Genomic DNA, 17060 nt, shown 5'->3' on the forward strand with positions numbered 1-17060 from the left:
TCACCCATGTGCATTGCTATTTCTTCAACAAAGGATATCTAAAGAATGAAGGCGTATCCTAGCCACTGCCTCACCAGCCTCTGACGTCACTGCACGTCACTGCTACACTTGTCACACAGTCTGCAGGCTATCAGTAAGTGCGCACGTCACTGTATAACTGGGTAAGTACCTACACTTGTTACACAGTCTGCAGGCTATCAGTAAGTACACACATCACTGTCACACAATCTGCAGGCTATCAGTAAGTACGCACGTCACTGTATAACTGGGTAAGTACCTACACTTGTCACACGGTCTGCAGGCTATCAGTAAGTACACACATCACTGTATAACTAGGTAAGTATCTACACTTGTCACACAGTCTGCAGGCTATCAGTAAGTACGCACGTCACTGTATAACTGGATAAGTACCTACACTTGTCACACAGTCTGCAGACTATCAGTAAGTACGCACGTCACTGTATAACTGGTAAGTACCTACAGTTGTCACACAGTCTGCAGGCTATCAGTAAATACACACGTTACTGTATAACTGGGTAAGTACCTACATTTGTCACACAGTCTGCAGGCTATCAGTAAGTACACACATCACTGTATAACAGGTAAGTACCTACCCTTGTCACACAGTCTGCAGGCTATCAGTAAGTACGCATGTCACTGTATAACTGGATAAGTACCTAAACTTGTCACACAGTCTGCAGGCTATCAGTAAGTACGCACGTCACTGTATAACAGGTAAGTACCTACAGTTGTCACACAGTCTGCAGGCTATCAGTAAGTACGCACGTCACTGTATAACAGGTAAGTACCTACAGTTGTCGCACAGTCTGCAGGCTATCAGTAAGTACACACGTTACTGTATAACTGGGTAAGTACCTACATTTGTCACACAGTCTGCAGGCTATCAGTAAGTACACACATCACTGTATAACAGGTAAGTACCTACACTTGTGACATGGTCTGCAGGCTATCAGTAAATACGCACGTCACTGTATAACTGGGTGAGTACCTACACTTGTCACACCGTCTGCAGGCTATCAGTAAGTGCGCACGTCACTGTCACACAGTCTGCAGGCTATCAGTAAGTATGCACGTCACTGTATAACTGGGTGAGTACCTACACTTGTCACACAGTCTGCAGGCTATCAGTAAGTGCGCACGTCACTGTATAACTGGGTAAGTACCTACACTTGTCAGACAGTCTGCAGGCTATCAATAAGTACACACGTCACTGTCACACAATCTGCAGGCTATCAGTAAGTACGCACGTCACTGTATAACTGGGTAAGTACCTACACTTGTTACACAGTCTGCAGGCTATCAGTAAATACGCACGTCACTGTATAACTGGGTGAGTACCTACACTTGTCACACAGTCTGCAGGCTATCAGTAAGTGCGCACGTCACTGTATAACTGGGTGAGTACCTACACTTGTCACACAGTCTGCAGGCTATCAGTAAGTGCGCACGTCACTGTCACACAGTCTGCAGGCTATCAGTAAGTACGCACGTCACTGTCACACAGTCTGCAGGCTATCAGTAAGTGCGCACGTCACTGTCACACAGTCTGCAGGCTATCAGTAAGTACGCACGTCACTGTATAACTGGGTAAGTACCTACACTTGTCACACAGTCTGCAGGCTATCAGTAAGTGCGCACGTCACTGTATAACTGGGTAAGTACCTACACTTGTCACACAGTCTGCAGGCTATCAGTAAGTACGCACGTCACTGTATAACTGGGTAAGTACCTACAATTGTTACACAGTCTGCAGGCTATCAGTAAGTACACACGTCACTGTATAACTGGCTAAGTACCTACACTTGTCACACAATCTGCAGGCTATCAGTAAGTACGCACGTCACTGTATAACTGGGTAAGTACCTACACTTGTTACACAGTCTGCAGGCTATCAGTAAGTACACACGTCACTGTATAACTGGGTAAGTACCTACACTTGTCACACAGTCTGCAGGCTATCAGTAAGTACACACGTCACTGTCACACAGTCTGCAGGCTATCAGTAAGTACGCACGTCACTGTATAACTGGTTAAGTACCTACACTTGTTACACAGTCTGCAGGCTATCAGTAAGTACACACGTCACTGTATAACTGGGTAAGTACCTACACTTGTTACACAGTCTGCAGGCTATCAGTAAGTACGCACGTCACTGTATAACTGGTTAAGTACCTACACTTGTTACACAGTCTGCAGGCTATCAGTAAGTACACACGTCACTGTATAACTGGGTAAGTACCTACACTTTTCACACAGTCTGCAGGCTATCAGTAAGTACACACGTCACTGTATAACTGGTTAAGTACCTACACTTGTTACACAGTCTGCAGGCTATCAGTAAGTACGCACGTCACTGTATAACTGGGTAAGTACCTACACTTTTCACACAGTCTGCAGGCTATCAGTAAGTACACACGTCACTGTATAACTGGTTAAGTACCTACACTTGTTACACAGTCTGCAGGCTATCAGTAAGTACACACGTCACTGTATAACTGGGTAAGTACCTACACTTGTCACACAGTCTGCAGGCTATCAGTAAGTGTGCACGTCACTGTATAACTGGGTAAGTACCTACACTTTTCACACAGTCTGCAGGCTATCAGTAAGTACACACGTCACTGTATAACTGGTTAAGTACCTACACTTGTTGCACAGTCTGCAGGCTATCAGTAAGTACACACGTCACTGTCACACAGTCTGCAGGCTATCAGTAAGTACGCACGTCACTGTATAACTGGGTAAGTACCTACACTTGTCACACAGTCTGCAGGCTATCAGTAAGTACGCACGTCACTGTCACACAGTCTGCAGGCTATCAGTAAGTACACTCGTCACTGTATAACTGGGTAAGTACCTACTCTTTTATATGTAGCAGGGTGCACTATAAGTTTATATTGCATTATAGAACCTCACTGATGATCTGTGCTATAATAATGTATTTACTAAGTGTGTGCTCCCTGTTTAGTTTTCCGCCACTTATTTCAGTTTTGTTTGATTGTCTCAAATGTCTGGGTCTCTGGCAATACCGTTTGAACTTGGTGGACATTTGTTGTCTTTGAACATCATCTATAAAGTTACTTGAACCCGTTTATCAGTCGTGCTTCCATGCGGTTCTAATTATTGTTCTTGTTTGATATAAGTGCCCTAATATGTGAAATGTCGCACAGCTATAGGCGCTAATGTTAGGCACAAATGTGATAGTTGCTTTTGGAAGAGCAACTTTCAATTCTACCCTAAATGTTGGTGTGAATTTAGCGGCAACGAAAACACTACAAACTGTGGTTTTACCTCAAAGAAAACCACCTATAACTAAAAAGATAGTTGTTAGAATATGGGGATATTTGTATAGTTTGCAGTGCGACCGGAGTAACTCTGAACCAGATTTACTCAGTCTAAATCTTGCCTAGTGTTTGATACTATGTTAAGATGTTTATTTGATACTGTGTAAAACAAATGCAAGTGTAAGTTTGAATTTACTAGAAGTATAATAATTTCAATCCGTTATATGAAAGACAGATATCTGATATTTAGTAAATAATATAAAGAATTTATTCAAAGTAACTTATAAATACATGCATACAGTAAAAACAATAAAAGCTAAAACTACCTATTATTTTTTTGACCGGATCCGGAATTAAAATATAATCAATACAAAACAGTTAGAAATATAATTATTCTAAAATATAATAGCGTTCCTAGAAATGTGTTTGTGATATTATTAACTCGAGCAAAAAAAGGGGGCTTACAGTTTATATGTAGATTTCTGCATATTTTGATATAACACACATGAAATAGAAGAATATGCAAAAATGCATTCGCCCGGGGCTTAAAAAATAAAATAAAAGGTACCTTAAAAAAGAAAAAATTCCAAGATGGTTGTACTATACCGGTATAGTTATTCTGTAAATCCTGTTTGTTGAAGCAAACTATTGTGGAAACCCACCAGGGGGTCTCTTATAATCATATCCAGAGGGTCAGTATGGCAATAGTTTGTTGCTTTAGTTGTGATCTTTTTGATGATGTGTAGGTTACGATTTTTTGTATCCTTTGTTGGAGGACCCACCAGGGGGTCTTACACAGTCTTTCAGGTGTATTTTATTGTGCAAAAAACAATCCTCTCTTTGTTCTTGTTAATTATTTAGTTGGATGTTGTCTGACTTTTATTCTCTAATTAACTTTTGTTGAGCGGTTCGGTTAGAGAAGTATTCTCAAGTTGCCAAAAAATGTGTGATGTTAGGAGATCTTGTGTATCCTTTGCTGGAGGACCCACCAGGGGGTCTTACACAGTCTTTCAGGTGTATTTTATTGTGCAAAATACAATCTTCTATTTGTTCTTGCTGATTATTTAGTTGGATGTTGTCGGACTTTGTTCTCTAATTTACTTTTGTTGAGCGGTTCGGTTAGAGAAAAGTCCACAAGTTGCCAAGCTGTGCGATGTTTTAGGCTATGTTTTGAGCTTTTTTGGTTTCTGTGTGACCTTTTTTAAGTATTTGGATTCTTTTGCGGTACCGGAGGGCTCACACTAGAGTCGAGTTCTGCTAGATTTCTGACTTGTTTTTTTGCTCTCTCATTTGTTGGCGGTCCTCGATCTTTGTACCTTGCATAATTTTGTTCCGATAGCGGTTCTACTTCCTTTTCTTGATCTTTAGTGTAGAGCTGCTGGATATGATTTAGTGCAGATGTGGAAGTTGGAATAAAGTCCTGAGTCTCTGGAGCAGTATGTCTGGACGCGTTTCGGCTGTCAACTGTAGCCTTTTTCATACATAATGCTCCAATTCAGTTTGGCGGTCTTATTTGAACCTCTGGTCTATTCTCCCATTGGTTGAATTTTTACTATGTCTGGTCTATTCTCCCATTGGTTGAATGTTTACTATGTTGTTGTCTCAGTTTAGATGCAATTATATAGGAACAGTTCTTTTGGTATATCCTGATCTTATAATCAATTTGAACTTAGTACATAAAGATAAACAATCAAAATAATATTTGGTTGGTAAAATAAGAGAGTTATGGGACCAAGATGATTTTTTTATGTCTAAAGAATAGATTAGACCTATATTCACGGATGCAGATATTTGTCGATCATATGCTTATAAACGTTATGATGTTGAAAGTGAATTATAAATTTAAATTTATTTATTTGGAGGTAAAACTTGTTAAATCGATTTATTTAAAAACAATTAAATTGGATTTCTTTTATTAAACTTCTAGTCCGTTAATGCTTAGTGGAATCAATTACTTGATGTTGTATTCATTTCTGCATGATCTGCTAGAATGTTGAAGTCTCTTTGGCTAAGCACTATGTATTTCTGTAATTAACAGATAGATGGAACTTTCAGTGGCTATAAGTGCATTTACTATATTAAATAATTTGGGTCTTAGGGTATATTTGGAACAAATCGGTGGAATTAATTAAATTCATTTCATCCTTATTTAAAGTGTCGTTTAACTTTATTGTTTTTGATTAATTTATGTCTGATATTCATAGGTGGATATTAAGATTAGTGATATGGGTATTCTTTCGAGTGGTGGAAATTTGGCTTAGTACTTCAGGAAAGGTGTAATGCTGAAATCAATATTTAATCCTTTTGGTGCCTTAGTCTTTGTTTCTATGCTCTTCTGCGTGCTCTATAGATAGTATATGTTCCCTCACTCTCTCCCTGACAGGTCTAGTAGATTCCCCTATGTATTGTTTTCCACAAAAACATTCAAGAAGGTATATTATATTTTTGTCCGTACATCGGATTTGATGTTTTATATTATATTCTTTTCCGGTGGTGTTGGATTTGAATTTCTTTCTCTTTTCAGAGTGTCTACAAGATTTGCAGGCAAAACAGGGAAAAAAACCTTTTATTTCGTTACCTTTGAGATCTCTATCTGGTTTCTTTTTCTTTTTTAGGTCAGTAGGTGCTAATTTAGTTTTTAAATTATTAGCTCTTCTGTAGATGATTTCGGGTTTTTCACCTATTTGATCCTTTAATTTTTCATCTAATTTAAGTATACTCCAATGTTTTTGTATAATTTTTTCAATTTTCTTGTGGTCTTGGTTATATTGGGTTATAAATGGTAATTTTGGTTTTTCTTTTTTTGTGCCAGTATTTTGTTTATAAATTATTTCATTTCTATCTTTGTTTTTTATTACTTCTATTTGTTTGTCTATAGTTTCACTATTATAGCCTCTTTCAATGAATTTCTTTTTTAATAGTTTTGATTGTTCTATGTAATCTTCTTCTTTTGTGCAATTCTTTCTGATTCTTAATAATTGCCCTTTGGGGATATTGTTTTTCCATTTGCTATGATGGCAGCTCTCTGCATGAATATAGTTGTTACTCTACTGTTTTGAAGTGTGTCTTACTCTTGATTTGGTTATTTTCAATATAGATCTCTAAGTCAAGAAAGACGATTCTTTCATTACTGATTTCGTACGTGAATTTTAATTTTTTTTCATTTTTATTCATTTTGTTATAGAATTCCTCAAACATTGACTTTTCCCCTTTCCAAATCATTAAAATATCATCTATATATCTTTTGAAGCATACCAGGTTCGCTCCCAATTGTGTGTTTGTTAAAAAATCTGTTTCCCATAATCCCATTAATAGGTTAGCATAACTGGGAGCGAACCTGGTGCCCATAGCAGTTCCGCAGATTTGATTATAGAAATTTCCTTCGAAGAAAAAATAATTATGGGTTAGAATATATTTTATGCTTTCTAGTATGAAATCTTTGTGTGTTGAAGACATTTCGTTGTCGCTACTTAGATAATGGTCAACTGCTTGTAATCCATCTATGTGTTTAATGCAAGTATATAATGAGGAGACATCGCATGTTATAAGCCACATTTCTTCGGTCCATATTATATCCTTTATTAATTTTATTACATGTGTGGAGTCTTTTATATAACTTTCTAGATTTATGACATGCTTTTGAAGGTATTTGTCAACATACTCTGAAAGGTTGGAAGTGAGGGAATTAATTCCCGATACAATGGGGCGGCCTGGTGGGTTATTAATATCTTTATGGATTTTTGGTAAAGTGTAAAATAGTGGTATTTTTGGAAATTTTGGTAGTAGATAGTCAAATTCTTTCTCTGTTAAAATTTCTTTTGTTAAAGCGTCTGTTAATATCATTTTAAGTTCTAATTTGTAAAAACTGGTCGGATTCCTGATACATTTTTTATAGGTATTTTCATCTAGGATTAATTCGTTACACATTCTTATGTAATGTTCTTTATTTAGGATGACAATCCCTCCACCCTTATCCGCTGCCTTAATCACAATACTTTGATCTTTTTCCATTTTTTCTAATGTTTCACTTTCTTTTTTTGTTAGATTATTTGTTTTAAATTTGGAGTTGTTCACAATCTTTAATTTTCTTAGATCTTCATTTACAAGTTTCTCAAAAGTTTCTATACATGGGCCTTTTTCGTGTTTTGGGTAAAATGTTGATTTATTCTTGAGGTTAGAATCAAAGTATCAAAACACTAGGCAAGATTTAGACTGAGTAAATCTGGTTCAGAGTTACTCCGGTCGCACTGCTAATGTTAGGCACACCCACTAATAAAATGGTGGAAGAGATAGGTGAAATGATCGAGGCCTGTCTGGATTGTGTATAGGGATAAAGATTGTGGTTTTATTTCCCCCAGCACCATTATACCTGTATTCCGGTTATTAGTTTGTGTTGGGAGGTTTGTTTTGCAGTCATTATTCCAGATTATAACTTTTATTTCATGGGGGGAAAAACAAATCTATTTACAACAAAACTCACTGGAAACAGAGGTCGTTGGTTTCCTTATGTTAGGCTATGACTGAAACATAAAAACCAAACCAGCAGCCAATATATTTTTGTTTTTATTTAAAAACAGTGCTTTATTACCATTGGCGAGGGGGAGGAGAGCTTACTCATGCCGTGCGCACTCTCACCCCTTGCATAAAGTTTATAAAAGCCAGCAAAACAGGGTCAATAATTTATACATAATGGATAGGAATACAAAAAAATATCTCCCGTCCCTCCCCAAAAGAAAACAAAACAAAGTAGAAACTGACATTTTCTGGGTCTCACAACCCTGCTAAGTAGGTAAATAAGAAACGTAACCTGTGAATACTGTGTGGCCTAAATGTTACCTATACAATATGATACTTACAGGAAAGGGCGGCGTATACAGCGCCTTTACAGGGGACAGGCTATACTCAAAGATATTCCTTAGTTCACTTTTTGTTGTGAGTCTAATGCATTGCTCTGCAATGGCTTCGCCTGCTCCTTCCCGCACTGCATTATGTTTAATCTGCAATTTACACACATTTATTTATATATATTTATGTACATATATATATAGTACTCCCCCGGCCCCTTACAGTACTCTGGGTACAAACTTGTTGCCACTTCTGCATGGTTACAGCAATCACAACCTGCTGTTATTTTTACACTAGATTCACTGACATTTGCATGCACAATGTATTACAGATGTAGACATACAAGGTGGGATCCACATGTCTTCATGTATAGACGTCTATAGTGTGTATGTATGTGTACATATATATAGATATACACACATACATACATATATATATACACATATATATATACATACATATATATATATATACACACACACATACATACGTACACACATATGGGGCAATAAGAAATAGTTTAAACATCCCAGAATGATTTGGGACACTGCTGGTAAACTCTATTGGTACAAAAGTCCATATTACACATAGGAACATTGCAGAATACTAACTAAAGTAAAAAGATATAATGTGAAGAAAAATGATATATATACTTCTATAATATAAATGTATATTTCTAGGTGGTACCTTCTGTATCTAAGGGTACATATCGTGGCTCACTCGGCAGTGTGGTACAATACAAACGTACACACAGCGCAATGAGCCAGGGGTAATATTTGCCTGTCTGAAGCACGTAGGCAGCAGTTTATTTCCTACAGTACATGATACGAACGCTGTACCTTTTTACTGCTAGAGCTGAGGCACCGTTCCTTCCTAATCTATTTGTTAGACACTAAAAAGTGCTTTATTGTCTTACATTCCTATAAGCAAGGTGACCAATTGGCTTCCCCGTTGGGGCTGCCTTGTAGTGTAAGTGGGCATCAGCTAGCACTGCCTTAGTGTTTGTCAGATAAAGCGGGAACACAATGTAATCACAGTATGTTACTGTAGTGTATGTGGTGCTGTGAGATCAGATGCTCTGTCGGCTATACTGACAGTATGAAAGGGTATGGCATAAAGATAAAACAGTCACCTACTGAACAGGCTGTACTCATGCACTGGTGCAACAACACTGCAGCGCTTATGTACAAGAAAAGAACTTTGTTGTACAAACACATCTGGATTAAATCTTAAATTATTACAGAACTGCACCAGCTCCCAATTACAGAGGACACCTGTGTAGTGTATCAGAGAGTAAACATACCCTTGAGTACAATAAAGAGTGTATACACTGAGGGTTTAGGGTACGTGCTATCACTGAGTGCAGCGTACACCTTCAGGGTCTAGGGTACGTGCTATCACCGAGTGCAGCGTACACCTTCAGGGTCTAGGGTATGTGCTATCACTGAGTGCAGCGTACACCTTCAGAGTCTAGGGTACGTGCTATCACTGAGTGCAGCGTACACCTTCAGGGTCTAGGGTACGTGCTATCACTGAGTGCAGCGTACACCTTCAGGGTCTAGGGTACGTGCTATCACTGAGTGCAGCGTACACCTTCAGGGTCTAGGGTACGTGCTATCACTGAGTGCAGCGTACACCTTCAGGGTCTAGGGTACGTGCTATCACTGAGTGCAGCGTACACCTTCAGGGTCTAGGGTACGTGCTATCACTGAGTGCAGCGTACACCTTCAGGGTCTAGGGTACGTGCTATCACTGAGTGCAGCGTACACCTTCAGGGTCTAGGGTACGTGCTATCACTGAGTGCAGCGTCACCTTCAGGGTCTAGGGTACGTGCTATCACTGAGTGCAGCGTACACCTTCAGGTTCTAGGGTACGTGCTATCACTGAGTGCAGCGTACACCTTCAGGGTCTAGGGTACGTGCTATCACTGAGTGCAGCGTACACCTTCAGGGTCTAGGGTACGTGCTATCACTGAGTGCAGCGTCACCTTCAGGGTCTAGGGTACGTGCTATCACTGAGTGCAGCATACACCTTCAGGGTCTAGGGTACGTGCTATCACTGAGTGAAGCGTACACCTTCAGGGTCTAGGGTACGTGCTATCACTGAGTGAAGCGTACACCTTCAGGGTCTAGGGTACGTGCTATCACTGAGTGCAGCGTACACCTTCAGGGTCTAGGGTATGTGCTATCACTGAGTGCAGCGTACACCTTCAGCCACAACACAAACTAAAAAGCTTAACCAATAGTGTCAGATTGTGTTAACATGAATTAATCTTTAAAAAAAAAAGATATTTGAATAACGTATCTACACTCTATCACCTATAAATGATGCAGCTGTTTAGCTATGAAAACCTAGGGATGAGCACACAGGAAACAACGGCTTGGGCTTCTAACGTAAACGTGAGCGACACTAGCTAGAACACGTCCCTTTGTTTCCAAAACAAACATTACAGTTAGAAGAGACACAAACGGTTTCCCTCCCTGCAATCTATTTCTTTTACAGCCTGTAACGCTCCAGCAGAAGCGGCGGAGCTCATTTCAAGAGTTAGACGTTTTAACATGAACAGCATTAATATCTAGCTTATTAGATATTCACATTAACACGGACACCACGTTTGCCTTGTGGGTGATAAGGAGACGTCCGCTTTTATAGAGGCGTAAATGATGATACCTGCAGTATATGAAAGCCGCACTACCTTTTGTGATCATACAAATTACAGCCCTGAGATCAGGGCATAGTCTTTAACAAATACTGTATAAGCCACTTAACCCTTTGTGTGTCTCATGATAATTAGGGAACAATAAACGATATGATTTGGACCTTAAAAACTTCTAAAACCAGTTTAGTTCCTCTGTAGAAAGCCTCTGCTTCTTGTGATTATATGAGATGGCAAGTCTTTGGTTCAGAGTGCTACAAACCATACGGGAAGGGGTCTTCTCACTAGATAAACCTTTATTTGTAAAAAAGCTAAAAGGGCAGCTTCATTTATTTATTTTGTTTTGTAACCAGAATCACTGCCTGGCAAACTCCCTATCTGCACTCATGCAGGCCGGCTTCTCTGTAGAGTAACTCCCTTAGTTCTCATTATGCAGCAACACCTTTATGAAATGACACAGAAATGCACTCAAAGCACAAAATAAGTGAGGGATATCATTCATACCATGTTACAAATAAATATAGGCTGTTGGAGAAGCAGCCTATCTGCACATGTGCAGTCTGTGCAGGGGCACAAAACAACTGAATTGTGTACACACACTTTACCACCATCAGCCGAAATTTAACCAAAACGGTTAACATTAAATGTCACTATTCAGGCTAAATAACCCAGAATGTGCCAGTATTGTCTGCTTATGTATAGGAAGACAAAGACAACCCATATTATAAAGGTTTATACAAGGTTACAATTACGTGATCGTCGTCGAATAGCTGCAGTATTTTCCTGAGAGACGGTGCATGTCTGTCTGCTGTGTTTTAGCTCCTGCACGTTATTAGAAGGGGGTCTACAATCACCTGATCTGTCACCTTAGGTGAAAGAGGCTACACCACGATGGTATTGCTTCTAAAATGAACTGTGTGCTCCTAACAATCAAATAGCAACAGCACCCAATGTTCTGAGAGAGTTTCGGCTGCTACTGCAGTCATAGCCTCTCTCCAGGACGGATATTGTGACCAGCACTAACAGAAGATGCTTAGCTGAACTAATTCAAACTATGTAGTGAGAAAAGAGGAAATACATATGTAGGGGCCCCCACAAACGGCAGGATATACCCAACACAGGACAAACGGAGATTACTGTAACACAATGATTCAGATCAGGATTTCTGCCCTATGTCTCTACTTCTTTACATATATTACATACAGCAATGATCACTAACTTTACCTGCTATTAGCACAGAAGGTCGCCCTATGTCAAATCTGCCAGCTGTGTATTCATGATGCAGTTGTAATGATCTGAAATTGTTCTGTTTATTTTGTTATTTCTGGATCCTCACACTCATCATCCAGAACCTGCCCTGTGCTCTCTACACGATACTTACGCCAGAATAATGCAAACACATTCTGACACAAGATAAGGTGGCAAAATGGCCAATACAGACCTTCTGAATTCATTTACTCTTCCTACAACGTACAAGCAAGAGACCTGACTGTGAAGGATCTAGCTTGCCCTTAGCCCCCTCTGTTTACGAGTGAGCAAGTGACACGTGAAATACTAAGGATTATTCATTTCATCGCCTCTCCTCCGATCACTGTTTTAGTGTTTTCCTTATTTTCTGCAAACCTCCCCTCCAAGCGTAGATAGAATAATAAAAAAAAGCTCACAGCACATACTTATGTAAATATTATATATACACGCACTTTACCACAGTTTAAAAATAAAAAATAAACACAATCTTTGGAACAAAATGAACACACCCCCTAAAAAAATGCAGAAATAAAAATGACAGATTTGAAGAGAAGGCTGAGGTATAAAAAAGTCTTTTTGTTTAAGTATATTTTGCCTGTATCCACCATCTTGCTCTCCTAGAACTTCCTGGAAGGAGTTTTTCTTACAAGTATTGCAAAAGCCGGGCCTCGTGATCTTTGATAGTGGGTGGAGAGGGAAACGGGCAGAAAGGTGAGAAAGGGCAGTTTTGTCCAGGGTTATTGAGGGTTAACAGGCTTACGTCACTTCAGTACGGAGCAAATCTGCTGTAACCGCCTCTGTATAAACTCGCCTAGAAAAGGAAATAGAACAAGGTTATGCTATTGGCTTCTAATTCATATAAAAGGATGCCCCCCACACTAGACAACTGATGATACTCTAGCAGTAGCCCAGCATAGTGTAGTAGTCACATCCAATAGGTCATGAAACATAATATTATGATAATATAATGTCTATTCGTATAATAATATTAGGAGGTACCGCAGTATACACGACTGGCAGACAGCAGTCTAGTGCGCGCGGCCAGCAGTAGGCACTGTAGTGCAATCGCCCAGTGTCATTTCACTTGTGTGCATGTGTCACAGACACGAGCTGAGTGCCAGCGACATGTGACACATACATGTGCTGATCTTATGCTCGTGTAACATTAAACACTACATCAGTTAGTGGTGCAGTACTTACCACAGCTCCCACTCCGTAACTTGCAGCAGGGGCCAGGGCGTGATATGGGTCAGCTGTGTATACTCTGCCATATCTGCAGAAAAACACACAACAGCATGAGATATCGGCACAGTTAGCTTAAAGGGACATTCAACCATTTATTTTTCCTTTGTTGCCGCATTTTAATGTGGGTTTTTTTGTATCGTGTTTTATTTTTTAAATGGACATTCCTGTGCTAAAACAATGAAACTCCAACACTTTTCTTTCATGATTTTGACAGAAGATATCATTTTAAAAGAATTCCAATTTACTTCTATTATACGATTTGCTTCATTCTCTTGGTATCCTTTGTTTCCAGAGCAGTAATGCACTACTGGGCGCTAGCTGACAACATCAAGCGAGCCAATGAAAAGAGGCATACAAGTCCAGTAGTGCATTACTGCTCTGGAACCTACCTAGATATTACCCTCAGTGTCAGGTCACACAGAAGTCTATATATATTCAATTCCAAACTATAGCAAAGTAGGGATCTATTTGTAAACATAAAAAAATCCCAATAATGAAACTGACAGGCAAACGCTATAAATAGAGAATGATTTGCGACAGGGCTTATGGCTCTACTACAATTCTGATGAAATAAATATAAATCCTTTCTATTCAGGTACTAGCAAGTCTGTCTTAAAGCTAGATGTATGGATTCAAGGGTTAGGACAAGATACTGATGCTTCTGCCTAGATCTCAGGAGGCAACGTCTACATGACCTTAAAGAAGCAAACTTTGTAAATACTTGTAAGGCGAAGCCGAGGAAGCAATAGCGCTGGTGAAATAGGCCCAGACCATTTCTAATCTTACAAGTTATAAACTTACAGAACAAATCTAATGGGCCAAAGAGGATCGTCCAATGTTGTTCCATCTTTGTACCATATTTAAGAATATAAATGTAGTTGATCTTTCCATGTTTGTAGGTAGTGATAAAATGTGTGACTATGAGAACCGACCATTGATGAATTTAGGCAGATTAAGGGGACCTCCATCAGTATTCCAGGAACAGAAGAAGGGGGATCAGAAAACTTTTATCCGGATTAAAAATGATATAAGGATGGACACTCTAAAAATATTATATTCCTAGCTGCAGAGAAAACCAAAGCAAACTTATGGATTAGTTTAATAGAGCTGATATTAAAGTTCCTAAAGAGCCAAATACAAATCCCATAAACTAACAATGTGTGTGAGGTGCTAGGAGTCACGGAGAAGACCTTCATAAAGATGCTTGGGGGCCGAATAATACTTGTGCTCCCTTGTGATATAATAGGGAACACATGAGCTCTGACTGCCTGTAATCTAAACAAGAGGGATCTCAATAAGGATATGCTTACAGCCATTATCTGCTTAAACCAAAATGCTCAGTCCTATCAATTAGATACTGCCATGAAAGTATAAAAATGTAGTTAGCGAGGTCTGTGATTACCCTGTATCTAACCCTCTGCAGACTGTTCCTTATCTCAGTTATATTAATACACTTTTTACCTCTGTGATTACCTTGTATCTAACCCTCTGCAGACTGCTCCTTATCTCAGTTATATTAATACACTTTTTACCTCTGTGATTACCCTGTATCTAACCCTCTGCAGACTGCTCCTTATCTCAGTTATATAATTATACTTTTTACCTCTGTGATTACCTTGTATCTAAGCCTCTGCAGACTGCCCCCTTATCTCAGTTATATTAATATACTTTTTACCTCTGTGATTACCCTGTATCTACACCTCTGCAGACTGCCCCTTATCTCAGTTATATTAATACACTTTTTACCTCTGTGATTACCTTGTATCTAGGAACCTTCTTCCAGCCCCCTGATCACATGACTGTGACTGTTTATTATCTATTGTCTTGCAGTTAACATTGTTTTGTGCTAAATCTTAAATAACCCCCTGTGCCTGAACACAGTGTTATCTATATGGCCCACGTGTACTTTCTGTCTCTTTGTGTTGAAAAGAGATTTAAAAAGCATGTGATAAGAGGCAGCCCTCAAAGGCTTAGAAATTAGCATATGAGCCTACCTATGTTTAGTTTAAACTAAGAATACCAAGAGAAAAAAGCAAATTTGATGATAAAAGTAAATTGGAAAGTTGATTAAAATTACAGATCCTATCTGAATAATGAAAGTTTAATTTTGACTAGACCGTCCCTTTAACAGTTTTACATGCAGTTAGGACTAAACATGTTCATGCTTCTTTTGGTCTATTAGGGCTAGAGTACAAGTACGGGTGTACTTTAACCAGCCATTACAAGTGGCTGGTTAATGCTCACGCAACCTTGTGGGAGCCCTTAGCGCAATTAACTAGAAGTCAGACCTCTGGTTAATTAACAAAATGTGCCCCAATTGCCCCCCCAAATAAAGTGGACAGTAGCTCATTATAAAATAAAAACAACATTTATGCTTACCTGATAAATTTCTTTCTTTCTTGACACGGTGAGTCCACCGATCATCTAATTACTATTGGGAATATCACTCCTGCCCAGCAGGAGGCGGCAAAGAGCACCACAGCAAAGCTGTTAAATATCACCTCCCTTCCCTCTAACCCCAGTCATTCGACCGAAGCAAAGGAGAGAAAGGAAGCAACAAGGTGCAGAGGTGTCTGAAGTTTATAACATACCCACAAAATCTGTCTTAAGAACAGGGCGGACCGTGGACTCATTGTGTCAAAAAAGAAATACATTTATCAGGTAAGCAAAAATGTTCTTTTTAATGACACGGTGAGTCCACGGATCATCTAATTACTAATGGGATTCAATACCCAAGCTAGAGTACACAGATGATAAGGGAGGGACAAGACAGGGAACCTAAACGGAAGACATCACTGCTTGAAGAACCTTTCTCCCAAGAGAGGCCTCAGCTGAGGCAAAAGTATAAAATTTATAGAACTTTGAAAAAGTGTGAAGAGAGGACCAAGTTGCAGCCTTGCAAATCTGTTCCACAGAAGCTTCATTTTTGAATGCCCAGGAAGAGGAAACAGCCCTCGTAGAATGAGCCGTAACTCTCTCGGGAGGCTGCAGTCCAGCAGTTTCACAGGCAAAGCGAATGATACTCTTCAGCCACAAAGAAAGAAGTAGCCGTAACTTTCTACCCTTTACGTTTCCCAGGGAATACCACAAACAGAGCAGAAGACTGCCGAAAATCCTTAGTCGCCTGTAAATAGAATTTTAATGCACGCACCACGTCCAGATTGCGCAGAAGACGTTCCTTCTGAGAAGGAGGATTAGGACACAAGGAAGGAACAACAATCTCATGATTAATGTTCTGATCTGAAACCACTTTAGGGAGAAACCCTAACTTAGTACGCAAAACTACATTATCCAAATGAAAAATAAGGTAAGGAGACTCATACTGTAATGCCGAGAGCTCTGAAACTCTATGAGCAGATGAAATAGCAACAAGAAACAAAACTTTCCAAGATAACAACTTAATATCTAAAGAATGCATAGGCTCAAACGGAGCCCTTTGAAGAACCTTAAGAACTAAGTTAAGACTCCAAGGAGGAGTAACTGGCTTAAACACAGGCCTGATCCTGACCAAGGCCTGACAAAACGATTGCATGTCTGGGACGTCCGCCAGACGTTTATGTAACAAAATAGACGAGGCAGATATTTGACCCTTTAGGAAACTTGCCGATAAACCCTTCTCCAAACCTTCTTGGAGAAAGGACAGAATTCTAGGATTCCTAACTCTACTCCAAGAGTAGCCTTTGGATTCACACCAATAGAGATATTTACGCCATATCTTATGGAAAATCTTTCTAGTCACAGGTTTAAGAGCCTGAATCATG

General features: G+C 39.3%; 1 protein-coding gene across 11 annotated transcripts in view; it reads right to left on the reverse strand.

Annotated features, from left to right (window-relative positions):
• Window positions 1–7850: 7850 nt before the first annotated feature.
• RBFOX2 (RNA binding fox-1 homolog 2) overlaps window positions 7851–17060 on the reverse strand; it is a 554363-nt gene continuing 545153 nt past the window's right edge. For all 11 annotated transcript variants that reach the window (XM_053721361.1, XM_053721363.1, XM_053721364.1 and 8 more), the window contains 2 exons: window positions 13255–13327; window positions 7851–12865 (listed from right to left, as the gene is read on the reverse strand). In XM_053721361.1, coding sequence (XP_053577336.1) covers window positions 12821–12865; window positions 13255–13327 — 118 coding nt within the window. In that variant the 3' untranslated portion in view covers window positions 7851–12820. The remainder of the gene's footprint in view (window positions 12866–13254; window positions 13328–17060) is intronic.

The sequence above is a fragment of the Bombina bombina genome, chromosome 7 (genome assembly GCF_027579735.1).
Source record: "Bombina bombina isolate aBomBom1 chromosome 7, aBomBom1.pri, whole genome shotgun sequence".
NCBI lineage: Eukaryota > Metazoa > Chordata > Amphibia > Anura > Bombinatoridae > Bombina > Bombina bombina.